We start from the raw sequence: 21205 nt of genomic DNA, 5'->3' as shown, positions 1-21205 counted from the left end.
CAGGGATAACCAAAGTATGACGTGTCGCAGTTGCGATATACTAGCGCCGCGATGCGGGCGAGCCATATCGTTTTCTTGTGCAACGTGTCCTGTGCACTTCGAGAAATCGTGCAAACAGGTCTGAGTCAGGAATAAAAACGTGTTGACGGCGTTAAAAATGTACCTTACCTTCGTAGCATTTAAAAAATTGAAAATTTTAGAGGAAATTATTAATACGAATGCGTTAAAAATGTACCTTACTGTCGTAGCATTTAACAAATTGAATTTTTAGGGAAACTATTATGACCAATGTTTAGTACATTGGTTTAGTACATTGTTTAGTACATAGTTTAGTACATTGGTTGTGCTGCGAGGAATATTGGGTGCCCTGAATGCCAAGAGTACTAAAAAATGTGCATCCATTGAAGGTGGGGTTACGCATGAACACCTGCGCGTACGAGTACGAAGTTGCTGCTCCAGGCAAGGTTATAATTAAACCCTAAAATAAGTCAAAACTCAGTCAAGTAAAGTAAATTGCAGTAAAAAAAAGAGTGCTTCACTTGTTGCCATGGTCACACCACTGCAGAGGGAAGTTGTCCAGTGCAATACAGGCAAATAACATACTTTGCGTTGAAAGCTGTCTCGCGAACTGGGCTATGTACTCTTCACAGAGGAGCTGAAAATGATGTTTTATGGAAAGAAAAAGGCTGCAAAAGGCGCCCCAATTTCAAGGCAAGGCATCCAAAAAGCCCCGTGTTCAAAAGGACACGAAAAGCAACAACACTTGCGACTTCTCATGAATGATATCTATGTTGCAACCTCGGAAGCCGTTTTCTCAAAACGTTTTTTTTTTTCGCCACGTACGTCGTTTATTCCAGTGATTTCTTCGTGACCGCTACCCGTTCTTAGCGTTACATTCCTTGATGAATAGCTGCGGTCGTGACACGCTTGGTTTTTCAGGTTAACTTCTTGTGAATTTTTTATTCAAATAGTTGGTCATGGTCTATATGCCTTTTGTACATTCACCTCTAAAAACTGAGAACGAACAAAATTGTGCTTTAATAAAAAAAATCTGACGGTCACGACCTCGTCCATTCATTTGGGAATGCAAAGCACTTCGAACAAGTTTTCTATCATGTTTTATAGGCTCCTCAAGCTCGGTACAAAGTAAACAGAAACGAAATTTTATAAATACAGAAAGATTTCAAAACATTGCTTTGAAATTTTTACGGTGCTATCATACAAGCATTTACAGTTGCTTTGCCAATTGTCATCAAAATACACAAAGAAATAAAAGAGTTGGTTTTGAAAGCTATGTCTCCTTTAATTACTTGATATTCGATTCGATATTCCAAGCTAGATATTCGTATTTGATTCGTATTCGAAAAAATTGATATTCGCACAACCCTACAAATAAGCCGGCGCTTACATGGCGAACCCCCCTCTTGTGAAGCGTCTTATAAATTTATGCTAAGGCAATGAATAGCTTCATGAGTGTCTTCAAGCATGACCAAAAAAGTACCCTACGGAACAATTCGAAAAGAGCTGCTAATGCTGCCAAGAGGTCTCACCGGCTCTTCATGTATAGCTTTGCTGTTCTTGAAGCCATGTTGCATATGTTTATTTCCTTTTTGCTTAAAACTCCATCGTGCCATTCTTAAAAGTCAATTGCAATAGTTTTCATAAGAATGCCGCACCAACTTGACTGCTTCAATTCAGTACGAGCCAAATTCGAGGTTATTAATATTGCTCAAATTCTCCGCATAACGCTTAATTTCCTGTCGCCATAAATTTCCCCTAGATGTCATGTAAAATATGTCATTCAAGCGTTTTGACAGCATTGCATTTAGGTCCGCTACCAAACTTCCGTTTTTTTCTCTCAAATTCAACACCAACCGTACCGCCACAGTGGACATTGGTCACCTCCCAGGGACTCCGGAACTATTTTGGGAGTGGGGGGGCAAGTACTGCCGTATTTTTCATCATCATCATCATCATCAGCTTGTCTACGCCCACTGCAGGGCAACGCTTCTCCCATAACTGCGACCAATTTATACCCGCAAGCTTCTTGATCTCATCTGTCGGCTTTGTATGTTTTGTTTTCTTTTTATTTCTCATATTTGGCCATTTTATATATTTTTATTTCATTATTTTATTAATTGGTATAATTTTATTGACGTCTATTATTTTTTGTTTAAATTTATTCGTATTTATTTCACATGTTTGTATCCTCGTTTATTCTGCATTGATATACACTTAAAATAGTTTCAGAAGTAAGGAATGCTTGCGCAGACTGTGCAAATGATGAAACGGGTTCGAAAGCTGGAAAAACATGTTTTTTAATATTTCAGCATTCGCTCCTGCAGTGAAGTAAATTTGAACGGGCGAAACTCCAGAAATGTTACAATAAACAAGAAAGTAGACATTATAGTTACAAAGCTATTAGCGCTGATAGACGAGCTTCATGGCTGGCACGGGAGGGACAGGGCAGGGGAGGCTCTCAAAGGCGGCCGAAGGTTGAGGTTCGTTCTGCCGTTCTACACACAAACTCTCTCATAACGGCATTCAATTGCAGTTCCGCAGCTCTCTTCTTGTGCACGTGGAGCAGAAGAAGGTGTGTCAGCCTCCTCTGCGCCATTCGATTGCGTAAAAATGTTTTTACTCGCCTCAGAGCACTGAAAAATCGCTCTCCTGAAGCAGCTGACGCAGGCACAGAAAACACGAGTTGCAGGTACCGCAAAACCTGGTCCATCATCTCTCGCAGATCTGCAGACTTACCCTGCAGTATCTGTAGAATGCGTTCACTTGCGGCCGGACCCTCGTCACGCAGGAGCGTTGGGAGAAGCACGAGTTGCGCTGAAAGCCTACTGATGTCAAAATCTGCAGCGTGTACTCCTAAAAGATCCTTTAGGTCGTCTGCCGCGAAGTATCGACCTTCAGCAGCGTCGGCGAAAATGCGCTCGAGGCCAATCAGCTGCTCCATGCCAGGCTGTTCGAATCGCCGTCGGATCTCGTTGGTAATACGATCGATAGCGGCAAAAAACTCTTTTCTCTGTGACGACTTGGTGTCAAGCACTGCAGGCTCCCGAGGCTTGTCTGTGAACTGAAGCCTTCTGGGCGGCTGCGAAACTCTAGGCACACTAGGTTCCTTTAGACCTAACTCTCTTGCCCTTGAGTTTGTGCGCTGCCATAGGACGTCAAAGGATGCGTCAGACCGTAACTTTGCCAAGCGGTCACAAAGGACTTCTGCTGCTTCTTTGGCTCCTGCAGCGCGGTAAACTGGGCATTGAAGAATCCTCGCTAATTGCTCGCATGGGCCAAACAGTGCTATAGAAAGGCTAATCCCTAGTAAAGTTTCGAACTTCTTTAATACCTTCGCATATCCCTTCATGACTGTCTTGCTTGTGCCACTTAGAGAGCTTTGAACTTCTAGCAGTTCCTTCAAAGTCGCCTGCACCCTTTCATAGTTCTCAACGAACCTTTCCATTGATTTTACTCTTACTGTCCACCTCGTTGGGCACAGTGGTAACAGTAGGGTGCTTGGCCCGGAACAATCCTGCTCACCGCCATCATTACCCGGAGGAAGTACGACGCTTGAATAAACAGTCTTCCTGTTTTTCGATTCCAGGATTGCATTGGAAACATCCTTTACAATGTTCAGGGCGTCGCCGACGACACCGCAGTTCCTTGCTACCTCCTGGAGTGCTAAGAGATCTAGGCAGTGGTTGCTGCAGTGCACAAATATTGACCGTGGTTCCGCTTCGGTAATCCTTTTCTGCACGCCAGTAAATCTGCCTGCCATGTTCGCGGCCCCATCAAAACAGTGCCCCCTTAGGTTATGGAAGTCCAAGCCCAGACGCAAAATCATGTCCCTCACGGCTTTATACAAGGTCTCAGCCCTGCTGTCGGGTGCATTGTACATGCCAAGAAATTCCTCGCGAACTTCCAGTGTTATTCCGTCTACCCAACGCACACAAAATGTGAATTGCTCATTCCCTGTTACGTCAGTAGTACCGTCAGCTATGATTCCATAAAATGGACTGCATTTGATGTCTTTGATGATGTCCCGCTGCACAGTGTGCGCCATGATTTCAATGAGCTCGTTCTGTATGTCGCTGCTGAGCCATTTATCTCGCTGCTCCAGCCATTTCTTCAAAGCAGGCACGTCTTGTGATCGTTCATCTAGCAGGTCAAGAAGATTTCCGTCATCCTTGGTTTGCCCTTGCAAAGCTTGTCCCGTACGGCATAGGTAGCGCACTGAACTCACTATTGCGCGCAGAGCCTGCCTGGCTTCCTCCTGCTGTCTGCTGCTGTGTTGAGATAACAACTGCACTACACGGATTCCCTTTTCTCTCGACAGTTGGCGGCTCGCGGAGAGGCAGTGAAATTGGCTCTTTTCATGGCGCTGACATTTTTCAATACCCTTTTTCCAATTATTGAACCCGTTGCGAATAAAACATTGTTCCACTGCTGCAACGTCTTTTTCTCCTGTTTCCTTGAAGGCTAGTTGACATAAATGGCAAAACACGACGTCGCGTTCGTAGTCGTACGAGAGCCACGTGAATTTCTCAAACCATGTATATTTACAGGACCTTCCACTGTGGTTGCTTGGGAATTTGTAGCTCTTTGGCGGCAGTGATCGAATATGCGAGGGCGAGTCGTTGTGGCTTGCCATTTCAATCGGAGCGCAGGCGCCGCAATTCGAGGTTGCCTGACTGAAGTCTGTTGCCGAGCGGGCCTCACCACCTGGTGCCACCATTTCTGGGGTCTCTGTAACAAGTGAGATAAAAATAATTGTTAGTCGATCCACACTGTATGAGTCGTTTTTATAATGCGTTGAAAAAAATAGCGAGAAGTGCTAAAAATGCGCGACACGCACAAAAGAGTACGAAAAGCACATGAATAGCATGGTAGAAAAAAAAAAAAAAAACATCGCAAAGACGTACCGTCAATATTCGCTGCTCCTTTCGCATGGTCATCTGGTTGACTTTCATGACAGTTGTTTCCTGCTGCCAGACCAAGCACAAATACGAAGGGTCATTATAAACACATTAATAATCAAACTGGCGACAAAAAAAAATGTGTCGCAATATACCTTGTGAACAGGCGCGTAGCCAGGATTTTTTTTCGGGGGGGGGGGGGGGGGGGGGGCTAAGGTTCAACCGTCCGCTCGGGGGTTTATAAAGCGCGTTTCGGGTCTCTTATGCTAGTGACGTTGATTATTGTGGTTGTATTTTGCCGTGCGCAGTTGTAATCTCCCGCAGATGGCGATCGTTCAGAAAAGAATTGTAAAGTTCTAATTCAAACATTCATGGCACCGCTCATGTGGAAAAGCCACTAGGGGAAGGTGGCGGGGCAATGGTAAAAATAATGCAGTTTTTAAAATATAAGTAAAAGAATAAATACAATGCTATGCGATGTGTAACAAAAAGATACGACATTAAAGTTAAAAATTGAGGGCGAGACATGACCATCAACACAAACAAGTGTGAGAAAAACCTCTTACATCGTAAAACAGGTTGTGAAAGAATGTATACGGGCGATATGTCATGGAAAAATACAAAATGCATGTACGAAAACGAAAGCGCGAACAAAGCCATTGAAATAGTTTGTTAGGAAAGGCGATGTCTCTCCGAAGAGGAAATGGCAAAATTTATACAAAAGAATGTGGAAGTGGTGGAATAGAAACAAGTAAAATGAGGCAAAATAAATGAACTTCAAAATTACTATGAACTCGCGTAAACATCATGAAGTCAACATGCATATATTTCAGAAAATTGTGCACATTGCCAGCCAACACAAGACATCAGTTACAATGTAAAGTAAGATCAGTTGAAGAAATTGACTTACAGGTCGAGGCTTTAATGATGAGCTCTCCCAAAACCCGGAGAGGCGTTTCTGTTTTTTAGACATTGCCGTTGTTGCGTCCGGAGAGCCTCGGCACTGCCATTTTATAGCACCGTTCCCTAGACTCTTAGGCTAGGGATAAACGCAGCAAAACAAAATTACCCAATCGCAAGAACGAAAATGCCTCTTTCTGCAAAACCGTCCTCGGGAGGGGTTCCGCCATACGGGGATGTGGGAACCGCATGGTACAGTCAACACGGGCACGGCACCCTTGCCGGTTCGTAAGAAACGGGAGAGAGGGGTTCAGGGGTGACACACACAACGAACATGGGCATCTTTTATTGCGTGCTTATTCCGCAAAACCTCCATGAATTTTGCCCGCGCTCGACTCATTTCCAGCTAAAGCACTCATTTGCAGGATACATTGACCCATCACTGTTCTGCCGCTTGGGAGAGCTAATTGGCCACTTATTGTAGCAGTCTGCCGGTGCCTGTGCTGCAGTGTGCTTGTGCTTCACGCAGTGCTGCATAGACAGGGGAAGATTACCTGTCCCCTTCGGAGAATATATCACAGCGCTCTTCAGCAATCAATGACAAGCGTCCCTCTCTTCCCCGCCTCAAATTACTCCAGTGCTTCCTTGCTTCCCCCTCCAAAGCGTGACGCGCCAATTTTCCCCGCTGAGATGAAGCCTTGCGTTTCCCTTCCGGGCATGTCCGGTGGCACGTAGCGTCGCCGAGGTGTGGTATTAGAGAGGGCATTCGTCGCGGTTGGGGGATTAGTTCCGCGCGCGCCTCCTCGCCCTTCCGCGCGCGCAGGCGCAGACGGGTCTCGGTCAGTACGGGCACAACATATTACAAGAAGCGGGGAAAAGCGAAATGACGCCCAGGCAAGCCCATCTCCCGACGACCTCCCCGCGTCTGCTTTACGTGTACGCCGAAGCGGAAAGCAAGACGATATCCCGAATTCCCAAAAAGGAAGGCCTTCTTGTAGCCCACAAAACCATAAGAAAAAGCGCGAGGGGTTATTTGCGAAATTCCTTTGGGCAGTGCCATACCATTTACAGCGGTGAAACGCAAAACTTCCCGGAATAACTCCGCGGACACACAATGACGTCCTGATGTCAAGCAGCGCAGCCCATTAGCTTAACACTGCGAAACATAAGACCACCGCATATACCTCGGAAGGGCGCAGGTGACTGACACCGAGAGAAATTATTTCGAGGCATTCTCCTCAGGCCAAGCCGGGGAAAGATGAATAGTAGTTTTCTTGGTGCTTCCCCCTCCAAGGCCACGCACGACCTTCGGTGCGCCATGGGGAGAAAAAAATTTTAAAAGAAACATTTTCTGTATAACTGCCGTTCATGGTCAAATTTTTAGTCAGTTCTGATAAAGGGAACCTATGAAGCTTTGAAGAGGTATTTGGTTGGATTATATTTATTTGTTTTCATGTATGTTGTGACCCGACCACACATTGAATTCCTTGAATTCCGTTAATTCCTTGTACAGAAAGCTGCAGTTTTCTGTACAAGGAATTCACCTTACAAACGAAAACGCGTGGCGTTGGCGTCCCTTGCGCTGAGCGTGGTTGGGGCTGAGCTGACCCGAGGGGGCCGTCGCCTGGGGCTGCACCCCTCCGCAATTATTTTGATTGCTGTGCTTCGTTATTTGTAAGCCCATGCATCTGATAGGTGTTTAGACGCGAATTTCTTTAATGGTCGCACGCTCGAAGCAACAACGTCAGTTCGAAGGATATGCGACTTTGTCACACGTGATCTGCCGGGCTGTTGGGTCCGACCGGTTTTCCTTGCCAGGAAACGGGAAGGGGTCTACTGGCCGGCACTAGTATAAACTTCCTTTTATGCATCCAATTCTGCCTTGCATGAGTATATTCTCGCCTACATTTCGCACTTGCTTTGCCCGGACCTATTCTCATTCTGCATTTTGAAAGGGGGTGCATTTTACGATGCCGCACATTCTCCCACCCTCCAGACAGATCTTTTTTCCTTATTTTTCAGATGCGGCTCATGCGGGAGGGCGACCACGTTTTTTTTTTTTTTCAAGTTTTACAGGGTGACACCGGGGGTCTTTGACTTACTGCTGTCGTTTGTGAAGAACGACCTCACGCGGCAGTGCGCAGTGCGAGAGCCTCTGGAGCCTGGGGAGAGACTCGCAAAGCTCGCAAAGAGAGACTTTTGGAAAGCATTGGACCACACAACCGCCAGTTTGAACACTTAACTATAGGTTTTGTGAAAAATTTGATTTCAGAGTAAGCGGTCGAAAAGTGGGGGGGCCCTGCCCCCTGTGCAAAAATGTTGGGGGGGCGACCGCCCCCCCTGCCCCCCCGGTTCCGGAGTCCCTGTGACACCTCCACTCGAACACCTTCACAACCATACCGCAGGGGACCCCGCAAGGCTCCGTTATTTAACCACTACTTTCAATATCGCGATGAAGGACCTCCCACCACTTCACTTTAGGTCGAAAAAAACGCCTAAAATAGCTATCAACCCCGGATTTATCAGCCGGCGCTTTAGAATGTGTGCGAGGAGAGAAGAGAGGTGGCCGCGTCACCTGGGTTCGTCCCTCGCGTTGACCCAATACCTAGGAACGTGCACCATGAGCACAACAAGGACAGGCGTGCAGCGCGGTCCAAAGCCTTCATCGAGATGCACGCCCAAGACGGGCGCGCGCGTTACGTCGACGCAGCAGAGTACCAGCATGAAGGCTACGCCGCGGTCGCCGTTAAAGGAGCCATGAAGAGAAATCAAAAGTTTGTTTTATTCGAAAGATTAGGTGTTTCATAGTACCCCAAGCGCTTTCCCGGAAGCAAATGATGCTTTATTCACTGAGAAATAAGGCAATTTAAGCCAAAATTTTACATCTCCCGCTAAAATTGCACATTTGGTGACGTGAGCAATGGCGTCACACGGGCCGGTCCATGAAACAGATACTTAGTATGTCGACTCCATAGAGCACCCACATGCGGGAGTCGACCCAGACAGCGGCCATTTTAAAAATACTAGTAAAACCTAGTGCACCCGCAGCCCTAGTCATGGAATCGCCTGATCCGGAGAACAAAACTCTCGCCGAGGAGCTCGGGCTTGCATTTAACAACCTCACACCACTTGAACGCTCAATGCTTCTAAGTGCACGAGCGGCAGGAGTTGTGGGATACGCGGTGGACGGAAAAGCGACCATTCCGCGATAGCCACAACAGACGAACGCCCTGCCGTCGGCACCGCTGCCTGGTCAGCCCCGTCGCGACGGACGAATACAGACTGGTACGTATGTGCCGTATTTTTATTACGGTTAATAATAGTTCAACTTCAGTAGCAGTAACGCTTATGCCAGTTGGCCGGTGTCGTGTATGGAAAGCCGTTCGCGCGAGCTCTCTGCTTCGACGAGAAAGATACGAGCGTCGATGCGCGGTGTTTACGGCATTTTTTCCCCCAAGGTCAGAGCGCCTCGAACCCGAAAATTCGTCTGCGCGACGGCGAGATGTCGAGCTCGGCCAGGCGGTAGTTTCGTACGCATTGGCGCATACGCTTGCGTGTTCGTTCGGAACTTCAACCGTTTACTCCACCGTTCTTTGTCATAAAAAGAATGTGCAGTATGTTTCACGGGCATTTAGCTCGCTATGCAAACTGTAAGCCCTGCCTAACATGCGTTTGTTTTTGCCGGCCTCCGCCAATCGCAGAGCATTCTCAAGTGACATCATAGGTTCTGTTGCGGAAAATGAGCTGGTGGGTCGCATGGTCATTTCCTTTTTTCCTAATTATGTAGCTTATTTGAGCGAAGTTTGGGTTATAAGTGGTGTCGTTATAGTTCTAACGAGGCAATCTTTCGAATGAACCAAACTTGTGTTTTCTCTTCATGGCTCCTTTAAGGCCTCCACTGGCACTAGCACCACGACTGCGAGTGTACGGTGCACCGATGCCACGGACGGCGAGGAGGTCGCCATTGCCCCGGCCATCTCCGAGGTTGGCCGTACTCGAGAATGGCCGTACGTAACTACGCTAAAGGTCGCGTTTGCGCCAAGGTGGCCGCCATCATGGGCAAGGCCAGGCTTCAGAGCAGGGAAGTGTGTGTTAAGTGGTTTCCGGCGCACATGGGCGAATGTGCAACTGCACCTAACCACAACGAGACGGCACACTCGGAGGCGCGAGACCTTACTATCCGCTCTTCCGAGACCGACCATCCGTGGCGGTTCGCGAACAAAGATCGCCTCGTGATAGCTACAACGAGATCACCAAGGCCTACCGCCTGGCTCAAAGAATCATGCCCCCCCCCCCCCCAGCCCTGAGCCGGGAGGAGGCAGTTCTACTACGGCAGCTCAAGACCGGGTCCATCCTCGCTCCGGCAACGCTGCACAGGTTTCATCCGGAATTTTATTCGACGGGAGTGTGTCAAGTGTGTGGTGTGGGTCTGGCAGACCAGTGGCACATTTTCTGGGACTGTGCGCGGTTTCCAAACGAAGCTCAATCAAGGACTTATCCGCCGCAGCTCCAAGACGGTGCGCGCAGTAACGACAAGGACACTCAACTCTGGGACGTCCAGCGAGTCCGGGGTGCGCTCGAAAAGGACAGAACAGGCGACCCGGTAACGGGAAGCGTTGGCGCTGAGCCTAGTAACGGCAAACCCTAGGACTACGCCGGGCCCGTGTCGACGCACTTAGTCGTTTCGCCAGCACAAATAAAGTTTTTCCTAACCCTAATCCCAATAAAGTATTAAAGCTGCAATTGACGGATGATACCTCCCGTTCGAACAATCCAAATAATTTGTTTAGGGAAAGTTTCGGTGAAACATGATTTAGAGCTGCCGTTTTAATCTGTCAATGTACTATAAAAGCCGCTGTATTGGCGGCAAATGGGAATTTCAAAGCACTTTTGCGATGACCTCATTACAAGTACATGAAACTTGGCGTTATGGTAGAACCGTCTCAGTGGCCAATTGTCAGGTAATATGTCAAGCAATAGTTCCGATTACGCATGAGTGAAAGTCGTTTCCTATGTGCCTCCACCCCCACTAAAGAAAAATAGGCCCACGTATAACAGCAGACGTACGAGAGTTCAGAACTGAGTAATCACTCCGCGCTTATGAGAATTAAGGACACTCATGTAAGTATGCAAAGTCATCTAAGCATAATTCCTTTCGACTGGGCATAACTTATGCCTCCCCTCCTACCCCCCCCCCCCCCCCCCCCGCCGACAGGAATTACGAAGTATTTCAATCCACTGTGAACGAGAAATGACAAGAAGTAATTAAAAATCGGCGCAATGGGGCAGTCGTGCTTGTGGCCAGTTGGAGGGTTGTTTTTTGTAGCGAAAGCTACACTGCGCTACCTCGGCCGCTCTTCGCGGGGTGCCAGTTTTTACCTTGAGAGCTAGAGGTCAAGCCACGCCCCCTTCCGCAAGCGTACGGCACGCAGCAGCGGCGCGAAGGTGGGGAGAGATAGGCGGCAGGGGCTTATTCTTGGACGAAACCAGCACGAACTTAAACAAAGACAATGGAAGTGGAACACAAGGACAGCCGCTGGTCTAAAATCTAAAGTTTAATATCAAGAAGGATGAATTTAAACACAACACAAAAGAATAACACTGCGCATGAGCAAAACAAGTTCACAAAAGCCATCTTGATAAGGCAACTAAATAGACACCAGCTACAGTCAAGGCCCATGCAGGTATGCAATCTTTGGGGCAGTGTTGCCAACCAATTTCGACCAGATCGCCCCACACCACACCTCAAAAAGCCCTACATCGCCCTACACAATATTCGCAATAGCCCTACGCTTCGCCCTACGCCAAAAAAATTGCATTTTTTTTTAACGGTTTTGTTTTGTTTCCTAATATTAAAATTTTTGTTTGTACTAATTTTAGTTGTTTAGCTTCGGCTACAGAATCAATACATCTGCTTGCTGTGGAGTTTCGGGTGCCCGTGTTCCACGGTCATGTTAGCGCAAGTGCGTCCACTAGCTGCGTCCACTTGATGATGCGTCCACTAGCTGCGTCCACTTGAAGTGCGTCCACTTGATGACCAGCACGGAGTTCAGATTCTCATTTCCATGTGCGTCGGCCATGTGCGAAAATCCTCTCAGTAGCGGCATTGGAGTGGGGCAAAGACAGTATCAGCTGAGCCAAGGTTACGATGTTGGGAAACTCCTGCTTGTCTCCTAACGTTCTCATTTGGTGGAGATCGGCCCAAAACAAAGCAGGTGGTTTGACTTCCAATGACAACTTCTCATCTTTGCTGAAGTAGGAAGGCAGCATTCTCCATTCTTCCTCGACTGTGTGCGTAGCGGTTCTGTAGCGTCGGCAAGGCAGGTAGCTTCCCTCCATCTTCTGTGCTGAGGGCTGTCTTCGGGGTCACGAACTGACAAAGAGTCATGGCAACCGGGGTCATGACAAAGAGCCCGGAAACTGGAAGCCTCTTTTTGACCTCAACGGCGGCTGTCTGATAAAAAGACAGACAGTGAATACGAAGGTCGCAAACCGGCACACTTCTTCAGCACAGAATTGCACCCTTCGCCCAGGTATACCTCTTTAAGGGGCAGCAGAAATCTTGGGTCCATGTTATTTATGTCATCCCTCTCCATAGCAGACGGCTGGACAAAATTTTGCAGCAGACATCAGATGAGGCGTTGACTCTCTCTGCCTGGAGTTCTCGGATGAGGTTTCCGTTGCCTTCCGTTTCCGTAGCCTGTTAAAACATTTGAGCACGAATTTCATAAACCTGAAATAAGAGGTCTATGACACTATAGTTCATGTGGTTTAGAATGAATTCGGCGGCCACTATTCGGTCTTCCACGGAGGCTTGCACGAGAAGGAGTCGCAGGGTTTCCCATTCTTTTAGTACATGCTCAACGCACGCATAAAGCACTAGCCATCGGGTCTCGCATGGCCGCAGAATCTTCCGTTTTTCAATAGGGAGGAACTCCTGTAGTGCAGCTACTTGTGCTTGTCTCTTGCTGTTTTGATGTTTCGCTAAAGATCTTCCAGGTAACTGGGACGCTTCATTGCAGCTTCGCTGGCAACAATGTGGGTGGAATGGCATATGCAGCGAATGAGCACGAAACTCCTGTCTGCCTTGTGCTGAAATTTTTGGGCCAGGGAAATATGTTCGCCAACCATAACGCTGGCGTTGTCACATGCCAGGCCCAGGATGTTTTTCAAAGGTACCTTTTTTTCTGAGAGGCAGTTTTCAACAACTGCTGTAACAATCGAAAGTCGGAAATTATGGAGCAGGCGCCCCGCGATCTGCGAGATCTCAAATCGGCGCCTCATCACGGGAACACAAGTTCCGAAATGGTTTCGACATGTTTGGCCGCGGCGCTGGCTCGAAAACACGCGCTCCACCGTTGGGGTAGCACTATGGAGGCACCGTGCATGCTAGCCCCCATAGCAACCGTTGTACCGCTGCACTGGTAGCAATTCAAATCGCGCGCGCTCGCCTCCCGCGCCAGCCCGGCCATGCCCTCACGCTCTTCATTATAGCTACACCCACTACCAGCGGTGGAAACCAACTTTGCAACGCAGCAGCCTGTTCATGCCACAGGGCATCCACAGGGCAACACCAGAGTTTGATCTTTTGTGCCTTTCTGCTGCGTCTGCTCTTCGCAAGCTTTTCTTTCCTCCATGGCTCTTCATTTGCTCCCTCCGCTCCCTCTCTACCGAAAGATCGGGTTGCGGAAGCGTAACCTAGCGGTCAAAATTTGCATTACAACCAGTTAGTTGAGGTGATAATTTCAGATTTTCGCGGCTTCATGTGGTGCAAAATGGAATGTTCAACACAAAAGTTTAAAATCGCCCTACGCTCGGCGGAAAAATGGCAGAACGGCCCTAAGGCCCTACGCCAAGAAAAAATTTCCCTAAACGCCCTACATGTAGGGCGAAAACCCTACACTTGGCAACACTGCTTTGGGATGAAGACATACGCTTGATTGGGTGACACTCTTGTCTACTCTTTCTGCTATGTGGAACGCTTCCATAATTTCACGGGGCGTTTGTTGATTGATTGTGGGGTTTAACGCGCCGACGCAACGCAGGCGATGAGGCGCGCCGTAGTGGAGGGCTCCGGATTAATTTTGACCACCTGGGGATCTTTAACGTGCGCCGAAATCTCGTACACACGGGTGTTTTTGCTTTTCGCCTCCATCAGAAAAGCAGCCGCCGCGGCCGGGAATCGAACCCGCGACCTCGCGCTCAGCAGCGCAACAAGCCACTGAGCCACCGCGGCGGGTCACGGGGCGTTTGTTCACGGTGGCTAAATAAAACTGGGTTTACATCTGTGGCACTTAGTACAATGTCAAGAAAGATGGGATGATGGAGGCCACTTTTAATGACAATTCATGCTCTCTCAAACGCACGCTGATACAACTTGTGTTCCACTTCCTTTGTCTTTGTTTAAGTTCAGGTAGGTTTCATCCAAGAATATGTCTTTCCAACCAGTTGAGCTTGCAACTCTTCTGGCGAGAGATAGGCGAGGAGGGAACGGAGACGTGCGCGGAACCCGGGTCGCCACCTGGCGGAGAAAGACGACGAGGCCGCCGCCACCGCCACCACCGCAGCGATAAGCGCGCGCCACAGGCCACGTGCGGCACACAGCCGTGTGCGATTGAGGAAGACGAACATCCGGCTGGGGTGGCTCGTACAGCGGCGAGGCTTAAAAATGCCGTGAGGCGAAAGAAGATGATGAATAAGCAGTGTATTTGTTGCAAACATGTCTGCATATTGCCGCGAACTAGGCATTGGGTTTGTTTGTTTATGTTTTGTTTTTACTGGCCGGCCGCGCCCGGCTGTGTTATCTGTGTCCTAAGCGAAGCGCGTGTTCCATTCTTTATTTTTATGCCGCACGGGTTATCTCATTCTTATACGGAGTGCGTTTCACGCTAACGTCACTAGCCTCGAATAATCTTCTGTGATCTACAATGTTCTAGATGTTAATCGACGATTCGAGAAACACTCGCGCCGAAAGATAAAAGCCTGCAGAGCAGACGCCGCGGCATTCCGATTGTTGTGTAGTGTGACTGTGGCCGCTAGGTTTGGCGGCAACAGGAAAGACAGCTACGAACATGTGACGTGTGGCCGCTCCACCTGGCGGCCTGGCGGCTATGAAGTGTTTTCAGAGTTGTTTTGATACGTATGTTCTCAGTTGGTGTTTGCCGGTCAGGAGTGTGGCCTGGTAAATAAACATTCGTGTTCCTCAACCCACAATATGTAATACTGGCGACGAGGATGGGATAGGTCGGCATGATGTCCAGCGCGGCAACGGAGGACGGGCGGAACCCCGGACAATGGGAGGCCTTCAGCAATGGCTCCATCGAGCAATTCAACTTGTCACAGCCGGACGAGTGGGAAGACTATGCTCAGCGGTTCGAATTCTTCCTGGAGGCGCACGGCATTACGGACGCTGGAAAGAAAAGGTCGACGTTTCTCAGCCGTTGCGGGGCCGCGACGTTCCAGTTGGCCAAGGCACTCGTCGCGCCGGACCAGCTGAAAGATACTCCGTACGAGGACATCATCGCTGCCCTTCGAAATCATCTTTCTCCGAAACCACCGGAGTTGGCGCGGCGGTACGAGTTCCATCGCAGAGAGCAAGCAACCGGTGAGTAAGTCGCGGCTCTGCGAACGACTGCACAGCACTGCAACTTCGTTGACCTTGATAAGGCGCTCCGCGACCGTTTCGTTTTTGGCCTGAGGAACGATAAAGCTAAGCGGCGCATTTTGGCGAAAAAAGAAGTGTCGCTCGCCTGCGCCGTCGAGGAAGCTACCGCCGCTGAGGCCATCGACCGTGAGGCCAGCCAGTCGCGACTAAACGCAACCGCACCGCGTATCGAGCCAGTGCACCAGGGAATGGTCGGCGACTGTGGAGAGGACCAGGACGGCCTCGAGGAATGTGTTCTTCAGTTACGTGCAGATACCAGTCAACGCAGGGACGCAGGACTGGGGGGGCGGAGCTTGTGCCGGTTGTGGGGGCCCTCACGAGCGCCGGTTGTGTCGTTTCCGTGATGCCCAATGCCGAGGTTGCGGAAAAACAGGGCACATAGCCAAGGTCTGCTGGTCTCAAAGAAAGCGTGACCGCCGTGAAAATTTCGAGACAAACGGCAGAACGTACAACTCGCGGACCACTCCGCGTGCAAACACCTCGTACTGCGACAACCTCACGGAGACCGCCATCCACGATGTGCCGCAGCCCGTGACAAAGAAGATTCACGTTGTTGTCGAAATCGAAGGTGTGGAATGCGAGATGGAAGTGGACTCGGGATCCACGTTTTCGCTCATCTCCGAGGCTACGGCCAGACAAATCTTCCCGAATGGGCGCATCCCGAAGTTGAAGCAACTCGACATCGTTATGAAGGACTATCAGGGAAACTGCATAGCAGTGCAAGGGATGGCCACAGTTGTAGTAAAATTCAGGGGGTTTGCTGGCCCACTGAAACTTGTCATTGTCAAAGGGCAGCGTCAAAGCCTCCTTGGGCTAGACTGGTTTCCAGCATTAGGAATTAAGGTCACAGGAGTGCATCGCATGGACGAGCTGGCCACGGCATTTGACAAGCTGTTTGAGGAGTTTGCTGTTGTCTTTGACGGGGGCCTGGGGTGCTACAAGGGACCACCTGTGAAGTTGGCCTTGAACCCGGAGGTGGTGCCAGTCCGCCTAAAGGCAAGAAGGGTGCCCTTTGCACTGCGCCAGAAAATCGATGCCGACCTTGACAAGCTGCTACAGCAGGGTGTTCTGGAGCCAGTGGACTGCGCGGAGTGGGAAACCCCTATTGTCACACCATTGAAGGGAAATGGAGACATCCGCATCTGTGCCGACTACAAGTGTACCATTAACAAGGCCCTCCAGCAGCATGCATATCCAGTGCCGGTGGTCAGCCACGTGTTGGCTTCTCTCTCAGGCGGAACCATTTTTGCAAAGCTCGACTTGGCCCAGGCTTACCAGCAGTTGCCTGTCACCGATGAGTCTGCAGCAGCACAGACCATCGTAACGCATCGTGGGGCGTTCAGGGTACGCCGATTGCAATTTGGTGTCAGTGTCGCACCGGGTATCTTCCAAAATCTAATGGAAACCCTCCTACGTGGAATACCAGGTGTAATTCCATATTTTGATGATGTGCTAATTGCAGGGGCGTCAGGTCAAGAATTGCTCTCTCGCCTTCGCGAGGTCCTTCGCCGTTTCCAGGATGCTGGGCTCAAGGTAAAGAGAGAGAAGTGCCAGCTGGGTGTCGCCCAAGTCGAGTTCTTGGGGTTTCGAATAGACGCCGAGGGCATCCATCCGACACCAGAAAAAACACAGGCCATTCTTGGTGCACCTCGCCCGTCAAACAAGACCGAACTCCAGGCATTCCTGGGACTGGTGGACTTCTATCACGCGTTCTTGCCACACAAGGCCACTGTTGCGGAACCACTACACCGACTTTTGGACAAGAAGGCAACCTTTGTGTGGGGCCAAACACAACAAAGAGCTTTTGAGGGCGTGAAAGAACTCTTGGCATCCAATCAAGTCTTGACGCATTATGATGAGAAGCAACCTCTCATCCTTGCCTGTGATGCGTCCCCATACGGAATAGGAGCGGTGTTGAGCCACCGATTGCCCGGCGGCACAGAAGCACCGGTCGCCTTTTATTCAAGGACCCTGTCGAGTGCAGAGCGGAACTATGCACAGATCGATAAGGAGGCACTTGCCGTGGTTGCAGGCGTCAAAAAGTTTCACGACTACCTGTTTGGCCGGCCTTTTCAGATCCAGACGGACCACAAGCCACTGCTCGGGTTGTTCACGTCTGACCGCCAGACACCACAGATGCTGTCTCCGCGGATGCTGCACTGGTCTATCTTCCTGAATGGTGTGGGGAGCGCACTCGCGCCCTGCCCCCTCTCCCACTTCGAGCGCACGCCGGCGGCTATGGCCAAGCCGGCTGACGCGGCCGGCACGGGGGCAACCTTCTCGCAGCAATGCGCTGCGCTGTACATTGCCAACCACCCCGGTAACAACCCGTTTCGGGTCTCGGTTCCCGTTTCCTGCGCGACGCCTCGGAGGGCGCGCTCGTAGCTCCGGGAGGAGGTTGGGGAAGAACCGGTCCTCGGCAAGAGCCGAGGTCGGAGGTTGCGAGCGAGGGCCTGCTCTCTTTCGACTCATCGACCTCTTGGGAGAAGGATCCTCCCTGCCCCGACCTCGGAGACCACCCGTCCCCGCGACCTTCACTGGGTAAGCCAAACCCTTTGTCTTCCCTTGCGAGAACGTTGCAGTAGGACAGGACTATCCTCCCTGCTGTGGCTGCTGGTTTGTTTGCACGCGCAACGATATTAGCTATAATAAACCTGTTGATTGTTTGTTGCGAGTCCGTGGTGTCCTTTTTCGCCCGAACCCTGAGCCACGCGCGACTTTGCGCACGGCGGGTTGGGAGTCGCGTGAGAGCCGCCAAGTTATACTGCGGGACGATTGCGTAAACGCTAGCAGGTGAAGTTCGCTTCGCAGGCTAGCCTTACGTAGGCGACCCCACATCTTGGCGCCCGAACGTGGGGCGAAATCGGAAATCCGGACTTCGACTTTTGGCGGGGAACGACTGTCGGGACCCGAACAAAGGATGGTAGACGGCGAGTCGTGTGAGGCTCTACGCGTCTTGTCAGAACTAGCAGCAGAGCGTCGGGAGTTTATGGCCGGGGTCGCAAATTTGCGAGATTCAGCTGCTGACGCCGGCGGTTTGCATCCTCCCGTTTCCGTGGGCGGCCGCAGCTAAAGGCAGCAGGACACCGCAAGCTCCGCAAGTTTCTTCGCTTTTTCGAAGAAGTTCCACTCTTCAACCTCACCGGACCAGCGGAACGCATACCGGAACCGATCAGGACCATTCTCAACAAAGTTTGGATCCCTACCTTCAACGAAACGGACAATACCAGTGATTTTGTCCCGACCGGCATGTGAGTGCGTGCTAGGCCTACTAGGCTTAGGGCGTGTTCCACAAACCACCGACACCGACAAGCCGGCGCCGCCGCGCCAACCACTCAAGCATGGCTCCCAAGTTCTACCAGGACGAAGACGGCTGGAGGCATCCTATATCGCAACGCCCGGTGAGTCCGAAAGAACTGATCAAGCTCATTTTACGACCCGCCGACGGGCTCAACCTTGCCTTCGCCAATCCATGTGAACTACACCACCAGCCATGCCAAACCGCGAGACTCTCACCTAACGAGGCAACTACCTTCACTGTACGTGTCGACCCGAGCAAAAACCTAGCCTTCCTGAACTGCCGAGACAAACCGACAGCCGAGAAGATCGGAAGTATTTCGTCGATAAGCACCAACTCAGTAACGGGCCGAGTATCCATCTACATATCGGCCGCGCACGACACCTGCAAGGGAGTAGTTCACAACATCCAACCAGGAACGGACTAAGATTACCTCTTGAAGCACCTATCCGCCCCAGGTTACACTATCACCTCGGCACGCATGATGGGCAAAACAGGCACAGCAATTATCACCTTTATGGGCACCTATATCCCACGTGATGTTTTGTTGGTAATTCGGACATATCACGTCCCGGATCCGTTCTTCTTTAGAGACTCCCGCCGCAGCATAAATGGCTCGGCCAACTTCCACATGGCCGACCTTGCTGATGTTGAGACCCCCGCGTGGCCTCACCACAATCTTAGTATCTTCTCGCGGCAACGCAGGCATACGCGCTCCCTCGATTAACTTGCATTTGGCATTCTCGGGTCCACGACCAGTACTGGAGAGTTTTGACTGAAGTTCTTTGGACAGGCCTAGGTCTCGTTGACGCGGGCGCGACTTGCGTTCACCGGCGATGCGCCATCCCAGGGTCCTGGTGACTTCTTCGGGGTTAATATCCTCCCCCTCTACTTCGAAGAGAGAAAACGCTAACCGATACGTGAGAGTCACCCAAATTGTCGTCCAAGGCAACAAGCACGAGGTCAGCGCCTATGAATCGGCCCCACACGGCATGAGCAAGGGAGTCATACGAGGCGTCCCCCTCGGAGACACGGTTCAAGAAATCAACGAGAACATCGTCACCGAATTTAATCCCACTGCTGTAGAGGCCAACCGCATCGCCAATACGACGTCTGTGGTGATCGCCTTCAATGGACCCAAGGTGCCGAATTACGTTCGATACGGGGGCCTGCTCGCCAAATGCTCGTTGTACAGGAAGCAGATAGATATCTGCTACAAGTGTGGTCGCCTGGGTCACCGCATGGATGTTTGCCCGAATCCGACAGACCGGATTTGCCGAGGATGCGGTACTCCAAATCCCGATGAACTGCATACGTGTACCCCCCAAGTGTGACCTCTGCGGAGGCAAACATTTGACCGCAGACAAGGTGTGCAAAGCTCGCTTCAAGATCCCGTACGTGGTACGGAAACGTCAGTGGGAGTGGAGGAACGCCAACACGTCACCAGAAGCCTGCAAACCACCACGTCAGGAGAGACCAGCTACGTCAGGGAACCGGAGCCGCTCTCTATCCCGTGACGACAGGAAAGGGCGGAGCAACAGCTGTGCCTCAAGGCCGGGCTCGAGAGCGTCGTCGCCGGGTGACGTGGCCGGGAGCAGCTGCAGCGGGCGCCGCCGGGAGTCGCGCTCAAGGTCGAAGACCCGGGGACAGACGCCAGCCAAGAACGCCGCTAAACAGGTGGGCTGGGCAGATAGATCTCCTATCGCTCTTAGCAACAATGATTTCCCTCCACTTCCCAGTACCCCTAAGAAAGATTGTGAGGAATGCACGCAACTCAAAGCGCTTATAGTTAGGCAGAATCAGCAAATCAGCGAGCTTCTTGCGCGCATGGAGGCGTTAGAAAAATAAAAAAGCAGCGAGGATGACACAAAACGCAAAATTGCCAAGAGGGACGCTCAGTCAGAGCCCCCTGTGACAGCTATGGAGGCAGAGAAAATTGAATCGCGTCCATCGGAGGAGCCAGCGTGGGCCGAGCCCATTCAAGCCCTCACAGCGATGGTCGCACAGCTTACCAGCCAGCTCGGCTTGGTAACGTCCAGGATGGCCAAGTTCGACACGCTCGAGGCTAATGTCAACCAGTTGATTCTAACCACCCAGAGAGCCAAAAAGGGAGCGCCGTATGGAAAACCATGCATGGGAAGTAGTCTCACGACCACCAGCCTGAGCCAAGATGGAGGACAGTCGTAAGAACAGGAAGGGAGATACAACGACCTTGGTCCAATGGAACTGTCGAGGAATAAAGGACAAAATAGGGGAATTGCAGCAGTACATATATAATGCGGAAGACAAGCCGGATATCCTTGCAGTACAAGAAACGAATTCGCGACCGAAACTCCCTGGGTACATCACATACACCGATCCCAGTGAGAAAAGCACGGCAATCCTCGTTAGAAGCAATATAGCTGCTACGCAACACATGACTGG

General features: G+C 50.5%; 1 protein-coding gene across 1 annotated transcript; it reads left to right on the top strand.

Annotated features, from left to right (window-relative positions):
• The first annotated feature begins 15068 nt into the window (after positions 1 to 15068).
• On the top strand, positions 15069 to 17868 carry LOC144164294 (uncharacterized). The gene is made up of 3 exons (XM_077694796.1): positions 15069 to 15423; positions 15857 to 16827; positions 17002 to 17868. The coding sequence occupies exons 1-3, from the start codon at positions 15069 to 15071 to the stop codon at positions 17866 to 17868; spliced, it is 2193 nt and encodes a 730-aa protein (XP_077550922.1).
• Positions 17869 to 21205: the final 3337 nt, after the last annotated feature.

The sequence above is a fragment of the Haemaphysalis longicornis genome, unplaced genomic scaffold (assembly GCF_048455015.1).
Source record: "Haemaphysalis longicornis isolate Haplotype H1 unplaced genomic scaffold, Haemaphysalis longicornis Haplotype H1 scaffold_13, whole genome shotgun sequence".
Lineage (NCBI taxonomy): Eukaryota > Metazoa > Arthropoda > Arachnida > Ixodida > Ixodidae > Haemaphysalis > Haemaphysalis longicornis.
This window is presented reverse-complemented; position numbering and strand designations above follow the sequence as displayed.